General features: G+C 32.8%; 1 protein-coding gene across 6 annotated transcripts in view; it reads left to right on the forward strand.

Moving 5' to 3' along the window:
• Positions 1-21,802, forward strand: part of LOC125052441 (synaptogenesis protein syg-2-like) — a 78,585-nt gene that overhangs the window by 34,987 nt on the left and 21,796 nt on the right. For all 6 annotated transcript variants that reach the window (XM_047653303.1, XM_047653311.1, XM_047653295.1 and 3 more), the window contains exons 5-8: positions 8,216-8,326; positions 15,066-15,272; positions 16,355-16,500; positions 18,157-18,307. In XM_047653303.1, the coding sequence (XP_047509259.1) occupies positions 8,216-8,326; positions 15,066-15,272; positions 16,355-16,500; positions 18,157-18,307 (615 nt within the window). The remainder of the gene's footprint in view (positions 1-8,215; positions 8,327-15,065; positions 15,273-16,354; positions 16,501-18,156; positions 18,308-21,802) is intronic.

The following is a 21,802-nucleotide window of genomic DNA, read 5'->3' on the forward strand; positions in this document are numbered from 1 at the left end:
TGTACATTTTCTTTGTCATTTAGAACTGTTTAGAGTTTAATGGTCGGTATTTTCTACAATGCTACAATTTTAAATAACTATAAAACAGAAAACATTTTGGTGTTATTTAGTAATAATTTTAATTGCTTTTATTTTTAAATATATATTTAAATCCAAATTACAAATCTACTATTATAACTATAAAAAAATATTCAAAGAAAATATATAACTTAAGTTACAAATACCTTGGAAAAGAATTAAAATGTAATCTACTAAATATTTTTCGTCTAAAGTATATAATCCATTGCCCCAAAAAATACTAAATTATATCTTAAATCTTTGACCTATTTCTAGCAAATATAAAGCGAAACTAATCATCAAAAAGCCGGGGTAGGAAAAATAGGCATATTAACGTTTGATTTGTTGTTGATAATGACGTTGACCCAAATCCCGTCTAATATACGCCTCAGCCAGATTCGAACGTTGAGTTAATTTTTCTAGGTCACGTACGCGAACAGCTCCCATTTGTAAATACCTGGGCATCAATATATTTAACAGGCCGATAGCTGTTTGTTACGCCGAGCGAACTTTTAATCGGATCATATATAAATAAAGGATGTTCAACAATAAATGTTTGTTAATCGGCTGGAAATAATAAAATAACGATTTGAACGATTCTAACTGGTTTTAAAGCGTGCGCGCTGAGATATCATTTTTTATTAGTTACTTTTAAAAAGGAAAAACTAATGCTCAAACGCATTTCAAAATGTTATTTGATTTAAATATTTTAAATCTATCATTATGTTTGAATATTTAGCAAACTAAATAGGATAAAGGTTATATTGTTATTGTGTGGTGCCCCCAAACTGGTATGTAAAAAAAACACATCCCGGAGATAATATTTCTGTAGTACTTTTTGAATTGAGTTTGAGTTATATCATGTCTGATTAATGTTTAACAGTATTTATTAGTTCATATTTATACGTGCCTTTATATCTGTGGTCATAGATCAGACAATGATAAGTTCAATGTAATGTGTATGCATTTATCTTATTCTGACTGGTCTTAATATATAATTCAAGTATTATCTTTATATATATGAGATTAGTTAATTAAGATTAACAGTTATTTAAGCGATTAATTAAACATTTAAATAAATATAGATTATTTAAGCATGAATTTAATCACTAGACACTAACTGATGGCTGATTAAAAATGGACTTCTGTTAATTTTATATAAATAACTTAGTTTTATATATAATTGTTCTATAACATTTTTAGTTGAAATTTGGCGATACATAGGCTGTAAAAAAATAAATAAATAGATGTCTACCATAACGTAGCCGTTACACTTACTATTTGAAGTGTTCCGTGTACAGCGCATGTTTGTATTTATCAAATACCCTGTACATCTGAAAAAGCTGTCAAAATCTGCCACAGATCATTGAAAATCTAAAAACGTGTTTAACATCCTTACTTCTTATTTAGTCTTTAACTAATCATTAGCTGAGTTTCATCATCCGTCCAATCTTAACGAATATTATGAAAAGTATGTATATCTCTGAGTATGCTATTTTTAATTCTAAGATATTCAAAGCCTAACCGCGCGAAACCGGGACAGGTCTCTAGTATGTTACAATTGGAACGAAGTTCCTTATCGCGCGTTGTGAAAGGGGGCTAGACGGAAAAAATTCTTATTTTTTTAAAATTCTCGTCCGATCACCGAAGTTAAGCAACGTCGGGCGAGGTCAGTACTTGGATGGGTGACCGCCTGGGAACACCTCGTGATGTTGGCTTTTTTTTTGTCGTAAGATTGGTGTCGAGAAAATCTATCATACTGTTATGATACCAATTAACATATAAATTAATCGAAAGGAATTTCGTTCCATCCGGGTGTCCCTTGACACCTCTAAAGTTTTTATTAATCTATAATTAAAGATAATTAAATATAAAACTCTGAGTAGGGCATTAAATCTCTTTAAAGTATAATAACCTATAGAACGTTAGTGTAATATATGAAATGTGAGAACCAACACATTCCTTGGGACATCGTCAGCAGTGGAGAGGGACAAAAAGCCTTACCACTGACAAATATTTGTTAGAAAACTGATACTTTACGAAGTTTGTCAACATGTTTCTAAAGGGGAACTGAAGAAATTGGATGCCTTTTATGTAACCAGATATATTGTCAATGGTCTTTGAAGTTGCGAAAATCCTCTTTCACTTTAATTTAATGTGTCTATGCTTTCTCGTGTATTTTATTACGAGGATATCATTTAAAGTTTAATTTATAGTATGAATTTTTATTTTTATTGTAATTGCAAAACACATGAAAATATTGTATTTAAGTCATTTTTTTATTCAACTTAACACTAAATAGAAAAATCTACTATTTATAAAAGCTTGCTAACGCTTTAATGTGACAAGCACTTGTAGGGAAACATAAAATACACGAACAATCTAATATATAAAATTCTCGTGTCACAATGTTCGTTCCCATACTCCTCCGAAACGGCTCGACCGATTCTTATGAAGTTTTATATTCATATTCAGTAAGCGATAAGTTTTTTTCAAAAAAATAAATTTTTTGGATATTTTTTTTTTATTATCCTATAATACAAAAATACATATAACCCTTAATTTTCATCTAACCTCTACGACCAACCCTTATTTTTATTTGTTAGTTAAGGACTTATAACTTGAACTCTGAGGTTTATATAGAGAAAATTCACAGAAAAACCTAAAAAGTTTTCATTCTGGAAATCCGAACAGTCTCTGGGGTAGCATAGCATTATGTTCCATGTTGGTATGTACTAAAAAGGTAGGCTAAGTAAAATCACATTAGGGAGAAACGAAGTTCGCGCGGGCAGCTAGTTTTTCATATAAAAATTGACAACAATAACTAAATTGAAATATTCATATAATCTCAATATTTAGCCTGCGCTATCCTGTAAGAAATATCAAAGTTTAAGCCTGGTGAAATGTGATTATGTAAACTTTTAAGTGAATTGCTAACATGAACTTGCCAACTTGTTTCATAGTAAACGGCTTAGTATAAACTTTGCTTTTATACAATCTGACTGTTTCTGAGTACTTAATTCAATGTAATATATTCTGTTACACTCAATTATTACATTAAAGGTTAAAGTTTGTTAAGCAATTTAGTGAATACGATTATGTATTAAATTTTAATTACTAGAACGAGTTTAATACCCTAATTATTTAAGTTTCATAGCAATGTAATTCTTGTGGTTAAGTAAAAGCTCAATTTTAAGAAAGTCTTTAAGCTTCGGCTGTGCACCAATTTTTGTTACAATTAACACTTGCTCGTATTAAACAGAAACTATCGTGAGGCTAAAACTAATATCTTGGCATTATCCCATTTTGGTATATGAGCTGATACACTTAATTTGATGACAGTGTAGACCTACAGCATGCGACTCTCATCCCTGAGGTCGTAGGTTCGATCCCCGGCTGTGCACCGATGGACTTTTTTTCTATGTGCGCATTTAACATTAGCTCGAACGGTGAAGGAAAACATCGTGAAGAAACCGGCTTGCCTTAGACCTCAAAAGTCGACGGCGTGCGTCAGGCACAGAAGGCTGATCACTTATTTGCCTATTAGATTAACAAATGATCACGAAACAGATACAGAAATCTGAGGCCAAGACCTAAAAAGGTTGTAGCGCCATTGATTTATTTTTATTTTTACACTAAATTGGAGGTTTACTTCCCAGAATAGATTCATTATAAAGGTTATTGATACCCTATAATATATGCATTTATTCCTACTTGAAGTTTTTTATATATTGTTTAATATTCTTTCAATTTTGTATAATAAAATCCATCACTTTACTTTCTCCTTCAATTTACCTAATAAAATTAGTAATCGTAGTCACAAACGGTCTTTAAAAAACTAACATGTTACATACATAAAGATTTTTCTTATAGACAATGCATACCTGCTTATAAATAAAATCTCAACAAAAGTCCAAGGTTTATAGGCTAAGATGAATTAAAGCTTAATTTTTATTATTAAGTCTTTATTGCTAACACCCAGTATAAAATATATAAACACTTATTTAAGTAACATAACCTTACTTATATTAATCTAATACATCATATGAACCTGTTTTGGTAATCAGCGTGTCCTGTGATACATAGGCCTTTACTTATTACGAGTATCCTTATACTTATTCAAGAAAAACGTTATTATATTTATTCTATCATATCGTTCATTTAAAACCGTGAAGTGGTTCCGAGCCGCTTTACAAATTTTCAGAACTTAAACAAATATAAGAATATAAAAAACACCCTGCGAAACTCGACGTGCGAAGAAAACGCTCGCTTGAATTAATAAGTACAACACGAAATTTGAATTTAATGAAACAACTTGGTGGAAGCAGCTGAGAGAATATCGATCAATTTTTGAAATGAAACGATGTACGCTGCCTAATGAATTAGCTACTAACGCGGAATTAATTTTGATATTATATTTCTTGGAAAAAAAAAATAGTATCAAATTAGTCGGTTCGTGCAACATCTTTACAATAGCAACTGTAAAGTTTCTGATACAGGAATCAAACTTAAACCTAGATTAAAGTTAAAAAAAAAAATTCCATATGAACTTTGAAAGTATACAACAACTCAGGAAAAAAATATGACTTGACTTGACTGGGGGATAAAATTCCCAGTACAAAGAGGTGTTAGAAAGGGTGATCCGTGATATAATCAGATTTGCAATGGACTGAGAAAGGCATTAGGGTGAGGGGTAATTTTCTGAGTCATCTAACATTTAACATTATTTTCTCAAAGTCTTCACACCGAATGAATTACATGATAAATAATCTACACCAGTCCACTGAAAGAGCGTGGCTGGAACTAAATCTTGACAAATATCTCTAGAACACGTGCAAAAATACATCCAGTTAGGCAAACACATTTCCTTAAGAAAAGAAAGAGGTACCGAAGAAATAGAATAGAATAGCGATCAGCTTGAAAAAAATAGACAAGGAACTGTTTAAATCTCAGTTACCATTATCCACCACAAAGATTGTTACAGATACGGCAATTTCTCCATGTCTGCCATATTAGTAAATTAGGTTAGACTTAAATTACTTATTAGTCTTGTGTTAGGCTAGATCGTAATGTTCCATGATGTCTTAGTAAAGACAAATGTATAAAAAAATGAAAAAATGTTATCTTTACTGTTGCCAGAAAACAAAACACTAAATCCAGACAACACAAAAAACTTACCTAGACATCAAGCAAATGCACTAGATAGGAAATACAGACATCCGAAAAAGTACAAAGATGCATTAACTTTCTCCCTAGACGAAAATGGGACATTGGACTGGACACGTGGCCTCGTACAACGACCACAGGTGGACATAAAGACTGGTCAAATGGCCGGAGCCACGATGTATAAGATTGAGAGGCCAGGCTTGTGCCAGATGGCTGGAGATGGAAAAAATAGAAAATTTTTGAATGCCTTCGAGGAGGCTTTTACCCATGTAATGTCAAGATATGTATTTCTACTATATAATGACTAATAATATAGCTTTATATTATTATTATCAATAAAAGTTTAGTCGCTTTTTGTTAAATTGTGTTTACGCATGGTGGAAGACAGATCGATGCAGTTAAACCGCTGTATAAAAGGGTTAGAAAGGGTAGGGAATAAATAACAAATTATGTATTACTTGCATAAAAATTGCAATTCAATAAATGACAATGGGACCATCAAAATATCATACATTCACCAGTGTAACGACCGTTGCGAACCTATTTCATTCAATATCATAAAACGTCCTCTGAAGGGTAAATTTTAGCGATATAAGAAGTGAATGTCGAACTCGTAAACATATCGTATATAAACGCGATGCCGTAATAAACTACTGTAATTTGTTCGCAAATAGAAGTAGCCTAGCTTGTAACTTATGCATAATTCAAACGCCATAACTTCTACGTAGTCTGTACTATCATTTTGTGCAATAGATGTAAACAACTGCATAATAATGTACTAAACATCGTAGAACAAAACCTCAATTACAAGGGCTTTACGACGTCACTATTAAAACGCCGACCGTTTAATAGTCATGTCAAAACCGGTTTTCGCCGCCGTAAATGTTTTTCAGCTGACATTTTATGGAGTTAGCCTTTGTGTGCTATTGTGAGTATAAAAAATCGGCAATGGTTTATTTGTGTTATTGAAAAATACCAAAAGATAGAGTAGAACTATACATTTTACTGGTGAGCTTTAGGGTTCAAATTTTTGCATTGTTTTCTTTTAAAACCATGTGCCATTTTAACTTAGATAAATTTTGTGCGAACAGTGTTGACCAAGTGGCTTCAGCGTGCGTCTCTTATCCCTGAGGACGTAGGTTCGATCCCCGTCTGTGCACCAATAGACTTTCTATCTATGTACGCATTTAACATTTAACATATCATCGTGAGGAAACCGACTTGCCTTTGACCCAAAAAGTCGACGGCTTGTCAGGCACAGAAGGCTGATCTACTTCCCTATTAGATTGACAAATGATCATGAAACAGATATAGAAATCTGAGGGCCAGAGCTAAAAAGGTTGTAGCGTCACTACATTTTTTTTAATAAAATTTTGTGCCGTGAAAATCAAAACATCCATGTCCATATCTGATATTAAAATTCAGTTTAAAAAAAACTTTTGATTTGCTATTAGCAATGTTTTTATTATGTTATGTATAAGGTAATTAGTTGACGTAAATCAAAATGCAAATTGACAGCAAAACAATCGTCAACAGCTGAGATCGTCGTGTTTAATTGAGGCTGTGAACTATGAAATTCCATTTAAATTCGACGTTGTTCCGGTGGCCACTGATTCCGGTATCGAAGAGCAACTTACGAATGACCGCCTTTGTAATGACTACTAACTAGCCCTATGGATGTCGGGATCCCATTTGCTATTTTGTGGCTTACAAAGGTTTACTTTTGTCGCAAATAGTAGAAAGGTTTACGTGTAAATCGAATTTTGTGGTCGGCCGTTCTGTTACGTGCCTCCCAATACTATTGTTTTAGGTTCAATGTAATTGAGTCTACGCAATAATTTCTGTACGTTTCTCTAAATAAATCTTTATAGAGTAGTGCACTGTGTTTTATGTCTGCTGATTTTTTATTATGAATTAAATTCTCAGGTCTACTTAAACATTGCGATGCCGTGTTTGATCAATTGGCGCCCGGCTCTGATTATGGAGTCTCAACTAAAATTTATCTGTGCGATAGAATAGAAGATATACACTTCGATTAAATCATGTTAATTAATCACCATTTGACATTTAAGTGTATTAAATGTATCATATTCGGTCTTAGAGCTAATCTCTCAATCTATAGTATTAGAGGACGTCTACATAGGGGTGAATGAAACTCAACGTAATATAATATCTGCTGTTCATACGATTATTGTGCGAAATAAGGCGCAAAATTTACAAACAAATACTGAATCACCGCCGTTGAGAACTTGAAAATTCGCATATATTGTATATTTCCTGGAGTCAAATATACTAACCACTTAATCAAATTAGTGTAAATAAAAAGCTACATTAGTTAGTATCCGACTTATCAACTTTTTTAAAAATTACGTTCTCAAAAAAACATGCTCAGAGCGAGCTGCAAGTATAAAAAAATAAAACTACACACGAAATATAAATCGTTTTATGTAATTTTAAACGTTTTGGTAATTAATTTTCTATACAACGGACTAATAATGCTTTACAGACTAATTACAGCTATTTTAAAATGTATAGAACACGCGATCTAAGTATTTTCATATCTTTTACATCTACGGAATTATAAACACGATATTATTTGTTTCTTTACATACCAATAATTGATTCACATTACAAACGTGTAAAGTCATAATTCGGCATCCGATGGGAACAGATTATCTTTTTCAGTAAAAACTAATTTCCAATCTTGGAATTGTCTTTTATATGTAGCTTGAGCAGTGTTGGCCTAGTGGCTTTACTGTCGACTCTAATCCCTGAGGTCGTAAATTCGAACCACGGCGATTCACCATTGGACTTTGCTATGTGCGCATTTACACTCGTTCGTACGGTGAAGGAAAACATCGTGAGGAAAGTGAACACGCCTTTAGATCCAAAAAGTAATGTTGTGTTACAAACAGATATAAAAATCTGCGGATATCACTTTAGAAAGAAAATATGTTTAATTTTTTTTACATTTCCTATTTTCTTGTTTCAGTACCACCACACCAGTTGATACTGTACGACAAATCAGGGAGAGATGTTTCAGGCGTCGTAGGCCCATTGGAGGAGGGAAATGAACTTGTACTGGTCTGTGAGGTTAGAGGGGGTAAGTTAAACATTCTTACAATTTAAATGACATTGAAAGAAACTGATACACTATATTGTGACACACTTTTTTTTATCAGACCATCCTCGCTCGATTTTGTATATTGTATTAAATAGGAAAAATTTAAAGATAATTAGAGATGATCGAGAAACAATATTGTTTCTAGATCAGACACAACACAACACAAACAATATTGTCAGAATACACCAATGAGACTTAATAAACCACATGTTCCTGAAATAAAATTATTAATTACTATGATATTAGCCTTTGACAATTTTACGTTGTTACCGTCTAAGCGATTTAGTAAAGTCAAATTCAAAGTCAAAATAACTTTATTTATATAGGTAAACCAGTACACTTATGAACGTCAGAAAAGAAGTTAAATTAATTGTAAATTTACATTTACTACCAGTTCGCAAGTCCAGGGCGTAGAGCGGGCAAGAAGAACTGGCAAGAAACTTTCCGCCACTCTTTTTAATCGCTAAGTTTTGAGTCATACAAATTGTTTGAACTGGAGAAAATCAATTCAATCTTAAAAATAATCCCTTGATCTCCAAGGGAGATCCCAACATAACAAATACCCCGAACAGCCCGCACAGTAATAAAAAATAATTAGTAATCACTTATTTATATGAATCTTAGCTGTCTCGTTCTTAAATATATTATAATTGTTAAGATAAAATCCCAAAAAGACTCAAATGCACAACCACATTGTGACTCACGTATTTTTTGGAAGGGTTGTGGAAAACATAGAACATTCTAGTATTACCCCGCCATACTGTTTTGTTGCTGAATATAAATGAAGGGTTGGACTTCAGATCCAGAACATGTGATAGATTGACACTACGTCTACAACACGTCTCTAATTATGTATTCCAATCAAGATACACTTGCATAACTGAATATTGTGAACCCATGCGAGCGATGTTCTTAATTACCTACGACTGACCTACATTTTTAAAGTACCAAGATATGGAAATTGGCCCGATAGGATTATGTATAGAATTTTTATGTAAACAACTTTATTTTTGAAGGCTTTTAATTGTATTTATATTAAAATAGTACTAGTAATAATTACTTATTAAGCTTCATAAACAGTAACAAAAAAATTATTTCTCTAATTCAGTCGACAGTATATTAAGTAATATTACATAGTGAAATTATCAAAAAACAGTATTTATATTGTTACACCATAAATATTTATATTGTTTTGGTCTCTATGATTTCACCGGTGATTTATTATTCCTGTTTGAAACTTTTTTTTTCCTACAACAAAGTTCACAAAAAAGAGTGCGACTTTGACATGTATTCTAGCCTATACAATAATTATGGCTAATAATTAATATTATGTTAATTAATTTTCTACAATTCTTATGAATAGCTTTAACTAAGGTAATGTTCATTAACTTATCTTAGTATATATAATAATAAGATATATAATCACCTCGACGTCCGCAATTCCACAACTGAGCGTTTTTCAAGGCAGTTTTTGCCGCGCACCACCACTTAGTGGAACCAGCAGCCCGCTGAAGTATTTCCGAACCAATTCGACTAAGGGTCCAAGAAAAGAGCGTACCAATTCTTAAAAGGCCGGCATCGCACTCGCGAGCCCTCTGGCATTGAGAGTGTCCATGGGCGGCGGTATCACTTACCATCAGATGACCCTCCTGCCCGTTTGCCCCCTGTTCTTTAAATAAAATAGTAAGCAGCTTAAGCTGGGCTCGCGATTTAGAACTTAAATGCATGTTAAAACACCGGCCGTGTATAGATGGATTAAAACTACAGCATTATTTGAGTAAAACTATTTATAAACGAACGGCGTCAATTTGTTTTATTAAAACCCACATGTTGCCAGGTACATCGATTTTGCTTGACAGTATTTTATCGTTATAATAAAGCACAGAATCTCTGGGAATAAACACAAGTTTCTCTCAAGTGGGAGATGAGAAATTAAACCGATTACTTTGATATATCGCCCTTAAACTTACCGATAAGTCACTGTGTGATCGCCTCCAAATGGCAGCCGTGCAAAGTTATCTATCGTCTTAAGGGTATTTGATAACGACTAGTATTATTTTACGCATCGATTCTATTATCACTTTGTTAATTATTCAATAATAAAAATCTACGTCATTATTATTTCTCTTAGCATTTGACTTAAAATTATAATTATACTAGCAGACCGGCAAAGCGTTGCTGTTGCTAAGGTTTCAGTTATATTACATAGTAGTAACCTATTCAAGGGAAACGGTAGGAGAACACCAGTCATGGGGACCACCATCATTTTTGGTTGCTATGCCATTAAATTGTAACTTATGTGAAACGTTGGTACTTTCAACACAGCGCCATCTGTTTGATTGTGACTATCAAATAATAAACAAATAATTTGCAATAAAATAATATTGCGGGTATAAATTGAGATGTATGCTATCCTATCTTTTAAGTTAGATCAAACTACACACGGTGTGCAAATTTGATTGATATCGGTTCGGTAGTTTAGGAGTCCATCGCGGACAAACAACGTGACACGTAATTTATGTATATTAAGATTAAGGTACACAGAAAGTGGAAGAGTTACTTGTCTATTTAAAACAAGAAATTCTTTCATAGAATTCATTTTTACCAATTTTCTCAGCAGTTTTATGACCTCTGATATGACATTAAGTTGCAAAATCTTGTATAAACAGTGGCTAATCCCGCGCTTAAGGTTTCCACGGAATTATGCATAGCCCTCGGGCTTAGGGGTTGTCATCTCATACCATTTGGCGGACGAATTTGTTGGTCATTACGAGGTTGTGTTTAGTATGATAAGAATTTGATTAGACCTTTTAGCATCGTCACTTAATTTATAAGTATCACTCAAGTCGAGTGTCTTAAAAAATATAAAATAAGTAAAAAAAAAAATATATAAATTTATGTATGTAATTCACGTAACCATATGTATAACTGTAATTGAAGAGTTTTTACAAGATAATTAAATATATATATAAATAAATAATCACTTTCTCATTCCATTATTGTATATCTATTCTTACAAAAAGTAAGCTCTCTTATTAAACATTAATTGATCTACAAATAACTTATGAAATAATATATATCATAAGTTCACCTAATGTTATATTATACCGCCCATGTACAAATTGCCAGAAGGTTCGCAAGTACGTTGCCGGCCTTGTAAGAATTGGTACGCCTATAGTTAATTCAAATAACTTAATAGCAATCTAAGGCCAAGTATTATATATTATTGTTCCTGTATTTGTTCTCTTATCCCAACAATAATTTTGTTTAGGTATGGATAGTAAAAAAGATGATATTGAGTGTAAAATCATGAAATTTTCCGAGTGACGTAAAGTAATCAATACGGAGGAACGACGTGGGCCGTGATAACGTAATTACAGTGCTAGCCGCGCCCGTACACTCTACACCTTAGGAAATATCTTATTACTGGCTGATGCAACTAAACCTAAATTAAAATAAAAAAAAACGTGTGGCACTCGGGGACTGCCGCGTTAAAGCAATTATAATTATTTATTTTTTATTTATGCAGCAGACCGATGTGAGATGCAGCATGCGTTCCCGCTCTAACGCGTATGCGTCCAATACGCATACGCGTAGGTAGAGTGGTAGATTTAATTAATATCAAAGAAAAAAAAAATACTGCATAAATAAAAAATAAATAAATAATTGTAATTGCATTTTGCAAACGGATGACGTAGTCCTGCTCCTTCGTGAATTTTGTAAACGTTGTTGACATTCATAAGCATGCTCTAAGAAGCATCTAAATTGAATAAACGTATTTTGATTTTGATTTTGCATAAGTTAATCAAAAAATGCAATAGCTTTATCGCGGCAGTCCCCGAGTGACACACTTTAATTTGTATTTGTTTTAAATTCAAAAAATATGAACTATACCTAAGTTATAAATGTACTATTATAATATGAAACTGCTATAGAAATGAATGATAAGAAAATTTTCGATTAGAATAACTGTAAAACTTACAAAGTCGACAGCAAAAAACTTACATCCATAAATAGGAATTAGTTAGACAGAGTGCCGATACATTATAAATTATAGAATTTGTTAACAAACGTATCTTGAGCGTCAAGTTATCTCTAAAGATTATATAACACGCTTGGATGAATAAGAACTCAATTCGTAGAGGTTCAGACTGCCGTACCTCTAACACAGTAATCATATAAATAGGGCACAAGAGCCGTACGAGATACAACCTTAGTTATATAGCCACGGCTAAAGCCGGCTATTATGAGATTAGAGGTTTAGGATTCTAAATAAGCTTGCATATTGCATAATTCAAAAGCAAATATTTTATTTCAATCCCCGAGCTTCATTCAATTCCGTAACTTCTATCTGTAGTTTGGGGCTATTTTTGTCCTGACTCGATTTGTCTGCAAACCACGACGGTCTAGTCACAAATTGATCGTTTTATTTGGATAAGGTAAATGCAATTTCAACTATGCTTCAATAACTATGAATTAAAGTAGGTTATTGGGTAAGCATTTGCTTAGATTGTAGATTTAAGTGAAATGCGCGAGACTTGAAGTTGACCTAACCTTATTGAGTAAGAAACTGTAATGTTTAATAAAATACAAATCAGAAGTTTGTACTGAAAAGTAAACCTCGTGTCTTATAATTTTGTTGGAGTAAAAAAATATAGTACCTATTATAAATTCTTAATAAATGTTACATTAATTTTTTTAGTAGTTAGTTTGTAGAATTTTAAGTTTTATGAAAAATAATAAATGTGGAATAAAATTTATTATTAATCCTTAATATAGTGTCACTACATGCAATATACGTATAATTTGTATTTACAATGTTCTTAACCTACAAAGTTTTACCAAAAATTATTTAAAAGAAAATTAAAACTAATTTAAAAAGTTTGGTCCCTGTGGCAGCCTTAAACGCTGGCAGCATTTCCTCGCTGTATTGCGATACTTTGCATAAATTGAACCAGGAAAGCACCAGCTCTGGGGTCACCGGTACTATCTATCTACCAGGCGCCAACTTAAATCTTTAATAAGCGCCTGTGCACTTGAACCCCACGGTCCAAGAGTCTCTACTCCATTGGGAACAAAATCAAAGTTGAAGGAAAGACTCTTATAATTGAAATTTTAATTATGATTAAATTATTATCGTATTTATATTATTAATAATTACTACATAATGTATATCTATTATGACGTTAAAAAAGACAATGATCAATATGAGGTCGTTTACGTTTTTGAACTTTCAAATAATGTTGTAAATTTCAATTAATTGCACCTCGACTTTTTAATTCTAGCTCGGAACAAAATTAATCGTAAACATGTTACACTATACGCCATTTAACTGCACATTTCCTGACTGCGCGATATAATCTTCAACCCTTTCGCGGCTAGACTAACTGTTAATTGTTGATCATATCTTACAAACAAGCTTTTGTATTTAAAACTTACGTTAGTTTTTTAAAATGTATGCATAGATGTTTAAAGGTAAATGTATGTTTTATAAATGATGTGTATACAATTATATTAGTGGTAGATTTTTTTATTAAGTATCTTTAATCTGTTAAATTCTTGCTAAAAAATTGCTATGTAGAACTCATATCTCGGAGACCTTCAAATATTAGTATTATTTTCAATTCTTCATACAATTTTCGAAGTTATACTTCTTTAGGCGCGTTATGAAAAATTTATGAGAGTGAAATTTTACGATTCGCGCGCACCGTGACACAAAATTAACAGAATGAAGTTGCCCCCGGAAGATGCTACGGCATTGGACATAATTTAAAAACAACATTCGAATAATAATAGAATTTATGTTACACTTAATGTAAGAGAATAATAATAAATATTTATTTATTAAATTTTTCAAATGTAAACTGAACTTCATTGACGATAATGACTCCTTTTTCAGGCTTTGATTATTTAATTGTGATTAATTATTTGCATGCAATCAAAAACTATTTTTAATAATGCCAAAGAAGTATAACTTCTTACGCGCGTACATAAGTACACGCACCCTTTTTTTTTAAATTAAGGTGGCAGTTAGGGTTGCTATTCGTACTTTATAATAAAGTATTGTACGTTATTTCAGGTAATTGTACTATACTTTATGATAACAATAAAGTAGTTAGTCGTAAATATTTTTTCGTTAAACGGAATTTATCGATTGGCGCTGAATCGATATTGCTACTCGCTACTACTCGACAGCGCCACATGGCCACGTAGCTTCAGTGTTCGTTAGTGAATAAAAAAAATATTTTTATATTTAATGAAAAATAAACATAAATTGTACTTTACTTTGTTACTATGTACTTTTTTTTCTTGTGTACGTACTATAAGATTTGTTAACAGTTAATATTTAACCAAAAATATAGCAAGAATATGTTATAAGCCTTAATAATTCAAAAGTTTACACTAGATTTAACAATCAATATTCAATGCAACTGGCTCGCTAGCTTTCTATTTATTAAAGCTTTAAAGTTAGGCATACCATAGAGTTAATCGGAAAATAAAGCTTTATGGTGTTCTTTTTTATAGCACACGTTAGTTAAAAACCCCTTCAGAATTCAAATTTTAATTTAAATTTAATAAAGGAACGAAACGCCACTCCATTTATTCACCATGGCTTTTTTTATATATTTTTTAAGTGGCTGCAACCTTTAGGAAGAACTAACAATCCAGTATATGATAAGACATAAAAGACCTATCCTCATACAGTCACTTGTTTCAGGCCGGCCATCTCCAACAGTGATCTGGCTTATAGACGGTGTACCCGCACCTCAATACATCGGCGAGAAATCAGATTCGCACGTCGTTGTTAACAAACTCGAGTTACCTCACATCAAGAGATCCCACTTGAATACCACCTTCAAATGTCGAGCCTCGAATACAAACCTTGTCAGCCCTCAAGAGAAGACGGTGCGCTTAGAAATGAATTGTGAGTATGACGTAATTACGTATTGAGGTATTTGCGACTCATCTGACACAAAGGTACGACGTATAATGAGTTATTAGGTGAATTTTTTAGTTAACCCTATTTTTGCATGTAGTTTTGATTTAAAGTTCTCTAGGTGGTAGATGGCAATGAATATTTCTGTATTTAAACATTGGGTTGCTAGATTGAATGGAGTTTATGCGCGATAATTGTATGTATTTTATAATTATTGTCAATAAGAAAAACCCACGCACGACGACGCTACTTTATCAAAATAAGCAATGATAAAAGGTTTGTTCACTTTGTTTGAATTCGGTTCAAAATGTAAAATAACCATCACCCTCTGTAAAGGGGTTATGTTTATTTCAAAGTAATATCCAGAGTTTGTAAAATTTAATTTAAGTTTTACTAAAAAAAAATTTATTGAGTAAAACTTAATGGATAAAATATGAAAGCTTGCACTGTTCAAGTGGTGCTACGTGATAGCGTAGCACTAACGTAGCATTTTTGTAGCTACGTAGGCTACGATAGTTATACAAGATATGCGCCTGTTACAACTAAATTGGTCCTCTTCTAATTGGTCTTCACCAGTATTATTTTTGAAGTTGAAATTGTATGAAACGATGGAAAATATAAAGTTATATACACAATTGAAACATATATATGTTTGGTTGTAATCTGGGCATTCTTATGGTACAGATTTAACATATTATTCTCAAAACTAGTATAATAATATGTACTATAGTTTTATTTTATTCCATAAATACAAATATATATACACAATACTAACAGTAAGTAATAAATTAAATAGAAATCCCTCCAAGGGATTTCATATATTTTATTTTTTGCTATGTCTCGTAGTATATTCATTCAATATGTTAAATCACAGTTTGACAGTAAGTTGTATATTAAGATTAAAAAATCAATTAGTAGTAAGCTGATGAATTTCCTTCGGTATAAGCGTTACTCGAATTACTATATAAATATAACTTCAACATAACGTAATGCGTATATCCAATTATTAAGTTGTTGTTCCCATTTCAGCTTTCCAATCCTTGAAGATATGAGCTGTACATTTGTTACAGTGAGGCCAACGTTAGTGCAGATAGCGAAGAAGCCGGCGACGTTATCAGCGGAGCGGCACGTCAGCTTATCATGTGTGGCGGAGGGAAGCCGCCCGCCCGCCCAGCTCACTTGGTTCAAGGACAATAGGAAATTCACCAGGGGGAAGGTATGTTTAGCGCGTCTGAAGTTTTTAACCCGTATCAAATAAAGAATACAAATTTTGTATTCTCTTTATATTGTGTCTTAATATACACCCCTAAAGTTATTTAAAACATGACGCAATTTTATTGCTACATGCATTTTTACAAATAAAGACGTAAAAGTAATTTAATTAATTTTATAGGCAATTAGATGCTTAGGTTGTGTGTTTGACAGCAGCGATACACCAGATCCAAAGTCTAAGATACACCGGGTTCCTGTTTGGCTTCACCGTTAGTTGAAGCTAATTAGCGTTAAATACGTACATCAGGACTAGCAATCGCACGCTTAAGCTACTAAATACACTAAAACAGTTGAACTAACCTTAAGAAAACAAAAAATATATGAAACGTTGTGTACAGTCTTTTATTTTTTCCGCAGGCCATAAATATATAAGATTCTTACCATTATTCTCTGTCACCACCCACCCGCAACATGAATGATTATTTCTGTGACATATGATTTTATTGCTCGTACTCATCGAAGCTTACATCAGTAATGAATACGTGTATAAAACATTCATTGTACTCGTCCATTGTCGGGATTCCAATTAATTACTATGCAAAAGGTTATACATTAAAAGGCGTTCCATATCCACGTACTTATACATTATTTTTAATAAGGATTTATTGTTTAACGTTTTTGCTTTTATTGCGACAAATTAAACAAACATAATCAATTTTGACCAATAAATAAATCAGTGGCACTACAACCTCTTTAGGTCTAGGCCTCAGATTTCTGAAACTGTTTCATGATCATTTATCAATCTAATAGGCAAGTAGGTGATCAGCCTCCAGTGCCTGACACACGCCGTCGACTTTTTGGGTCTAAGACATGTCGGTTTCCTCACGATGTTTTCCCTCAGCGTTCCAGCGAATTTTAAATGCGCACATAGAAAGAAAGTCCATTGGTACTCAGCCGGGGATCAAACCCGAGAGTCGCACGCTGAAGCCACTACGCCAACACTGCTCAACTTTAATTACCTATACAAACTAAAATATTTTAGTATATTACGCAGTGTTATACTAGTGATTTCAGACTACGACTGTCATCCCTTAGTTCGTACTTCGAACCCCAGCTATGCACCAAAGAACTCTCTATCTATGTGAGCATTTCTATACTCACTCTTACAGTGTTGAAAACATCGTGAGGAAACCGACGTGTCTTAGATCAAAAATGTCGACTGCGTATGTCTGGCACAGAAGGTTGACCTACTTGTCTATTAGAAAAATAAAATATTGTTATAGTACCTAGGTAAAATTTTATCGCTTTAGGATCATTTTCACGTGTAACAAGAGTTTTAGATTTGCCGTCAATTCACAAAAACAAATTATATTACAAATGAATGCAATATCCTACATTAGGTTACCAGAGTTCTTAAATTGAAATTCAAAAAAGTTTTCATTAGCAATGTCTCTAACTGGCCAGCTCTAAACATTTTCAATGTTACTTACATAATATTACACAATGTATAAAAAGTATTCTCGTCTCTATCAAGTTTTTTTAGTGGTATTTTCTATAATTTTTGTAACAAAATCGCTATCCTATACAACGTTTCTTTGTCTCCAATTATTTATATAGATTTTAATATTAGAAATAATCTTAAATAACTATTTCATTGCAGGTAACTGAGGCTGTAAATGATACATGGGTGAGCAGTACCATTCAGTTTACACCTCTTCCCGAAGATGATGGTGTTCAGGTCAAGTGTCAGGCGGACAACAGCGCCTTACCAGGACAGAGTATAGAAGATTCCTTCAAATTAGATGTTGTGTGTGAGTATAATTATGTATTTTAATAAATATAATATGATTTAAACATATCTAAATTGGATTCAACAAAAGTATAAAATTTAAATAATTTCATATAATATTTTTGCCACAAATTTCATAACATTTTAAATTAAAATACTACACAATGATTGTCCACTCAATTCAATAAACAGACTTTTCATGAAATATTGAAAAACACCTTTATTGAAAAGCATTACATTTTCGCTAAATAACGCAAATTTAATTTCACATTCATTAATAAAGGGTATATATACATTCATCCGAAAGCAAATACAATTTACAATCCACATCTTAATTCACAAAGACATTTCCTAAACGAATATTGCTACAAAATAAGCAATAACGAAGCTCAACTCAACCAGTTTTCACATTTCTGACATCGTTAAGCTTAATTATCATTGCTACTTAGAGCACCTTGCGAACGGCCTCACACCGCTGAGCATACAAGCTCCATTTTGTTTCAGTAAATTTAATGCTGAGGAAATTATCTTAAAAGATTATGTACACATGTATATTTAATGAAGTGTCGCTTTGTGTGAAAAAACTAAGAAATTACAATGTTAGGCTAGCTTTGAGCCTAACACAGTCTAACCTAATCCAACTTATAACCCCGAGACCATTTATACCCTAGCTATGCACTAGTACTTATCTAAGTAAATACTTATTTACTCCATTGTCGACCCATATTTTATACTTCGATACCGATCGCGCGCAACCACTCGCCAGACAAGCATACAAACACAAGCATATATGAAACAAAAAATAAATAATAAATAAAGGACAATAAGCAATCTAGAAGAGTTCGAGTTTAGAAAACATCTACAACGTATTATTTATGTCTCTTCTTGTTGAATATTATACAATTTTTAAAAATTAAATCTAGAATTTATAAGTTTATTTCTATACTTATAAGTTGATCAGACTGTTAATTTATTTGATCGAATGTCTAAAGAAAAGTAAATTTACTGCTAAAACTGCTGGGCTTACAAATCCTTGGACACAAATATGTTCTTGACAAAGATCATACCACGAAACATTAGGTTTTTCTCAAAGAAACATGCAAGACGTTTTCTGTAACAGATATAGAACTAAATTAAAAAAGTATTTTATATAACTGCACTCAAGTCGATGAAGCCGCAAAATTAATGATTGCTCTTTTAATGCTTTCTATTAGGTCGTTTTCGATTTCCCAAGTCTGCGTCTTCATGCAATTAGAACTTTGCGTTCAACTTTTCTTACATTTAGTTTTCTAACGCAATGAAAATTTTTATACCAACTTCAAAGTAAAATCACTCTTTAAAGTTTATTAAATAAATTCAAATAATATTGCTATTTAAAAATGCATCTAGTGTAACAGTACCCCAATGGTACTAAAGCTTATCTCCAATCTTCTATCTCTATATGAATATAGACGTTTGTGTGTTCGAATCATGGCTGTGCAAAAATGGATTTCAATTGAGCACATTTAACACTTGCTCCTACGAAGAAAACATGGCGAAACCAGCATACATAAGTCCAAAAAATCGATGTAATGTATCATCTACAAATGATCTTGGTAATCAGCTTTCTTCAAAACTAAAAGTTTTTAGCGCCACTGGTTATTTTTACGTCTATAGTGATGATAAAAGAATTTAAAAAAAAAGTTAAAAGAAATAAATTAAGCAGACCTTACTGTGAATTTGTTACAATTACAATATTTTCCATCGCCAACAATTATAATAATCATCCACTTCACATCATTAATATTATTATATCAGTTCATTGTACGAATTACAAATACAAACAAAATAATCCTGACGGAACATAAAATACATATATACGGCCTAAGAGTAAATGGCTCCAAAAGTAATTAAACAATGAACCCGTTCACGCATCGCACCCAAACACATATTGTAAACATTTTCAAAGAGACGCTTGCTGTTATTAAAGGCTTTTGAGTGTGGAGAACTTTGTAAAGCGTAATTAAAACCTTGTTAGTTTTAGCGAGTCCTCAACGTCAACATTTGCCAGCCGAATAGTGGCCAAAAACTAATTCAGAGTGTAGTTCGCATCCGTTTAGAAGTCGAAACACATTCACGGCTATTACGCTGTGTTTTACAGAACTCCAACTCCTAGGAAAATAGTAAAATGTAAGCTTAGAACGTTGTATTAGAATGGAAAATTGTTGCAATTTCAGCTACAACTTCACGCCTATTTACGTTGGAAATGAACGCTATGGCGAATTCTATTACTGTGAACTTATAAAGTTTAATATGGTCGCTACAATGCCTCATAATAGCGTGTGAAATTGTGTTTATTTGGAAACAGTTATTAAAATTATTAGTTTTTAGCTACGGAACATGACGCAAATAAGCTGCAACATATGAAATTTTTTAAACGTAAACATTCCTGTCTTCATAAAAAAAATCGTAAATTGTCAACAGGAGTTCATTTATTGCACTAACTGGTTAATAACCACTCATTTAATATGTATTTATACATTTTCTTATTTCGTTACTAGTTAAAAACATAGGGTCCTATTAGCAGTAAATATTGTAATAATAAATAGCTATTCTACCCAATGACGATGTACCATATAAAAACAAATCAAATTAAGGTGATAACAATCCTAGGAAAATGTAATTCCAAACATTGATAAATGTAAAATTACTCGTGCGTACGTCTCAGAAGTACTCAACAAAACAAATTAATTCCGTTACGGGCCAGTCATCAAAATGAGCAAAACGCTGACTCTATTACATAACGACAGAGGAAATTAATTTACAAATATAAATAAATTCTATTTACTTCTGCTTGGCGAACCGTTACGCATTTAGAGCGTGGGGAATTTCGCTCCCAGCGCGAATCGTTTTGGCAACAATTTAAACGGTGGAATCGTAAATGTTTATTTGGAGGACGTTCTCGTCGGGCGTCGCGGGGAGTCAGGCGTCGTTATAGGTCTTTAATGGCCAATAAAGTGTCAGCGCTCGTTTCCTACAGATAACCGTTCACCTGAACAGACCGACGCTTCGATGCAATCTCGAGGTAGGCGATGATTGCTATTACTAATATCGATTCTATTAGGGAATTTGATGTTCGAATTAGGATTCGGCGATTGGTGTTAGATTCTTGCGCGGTACTAATGGCTATGGCAATCAGGAAGGAATCGTTAACGGGGTTTTTTGTATGAAAACAACGCCTCTACGACATGAAAAGTATTCAAAAGCGCCACAACTGAATGTCTACTTATGAAATGAAGCAATTTCTGGGTTTAACACGTTTAATACGTAGTCATGACGGCTTATTGGTCTAGTGGTTAGTACCCCTGACTGCGAATCCATGGGTCCCGGGTTCGATCCCCGGCTAAGACAAACATCGTTGTGAAGAGCATTTGGTGTTGTGCTTAGGTCTATCTATGTATAATATGTATATATATCCGTTGCCTAGTACCCATAACACAAGCTTCACCAGCTTAGCATGGGACTAGGTCAATTGGTG

The sequence above is a fragment of the Pieris napi genome, chromosome 1 (assembly GCF_905475465.1).
Source record: "Pieris napi chromosome 1, ilPieNapi1.2, whole genome shotgun sequence".
Lineage (NCBI taxonomy): Eukaryota > Metazoa > Arthropoda > Insecta > Lepidoptera > Pieridae > Pieris > Pieris napi.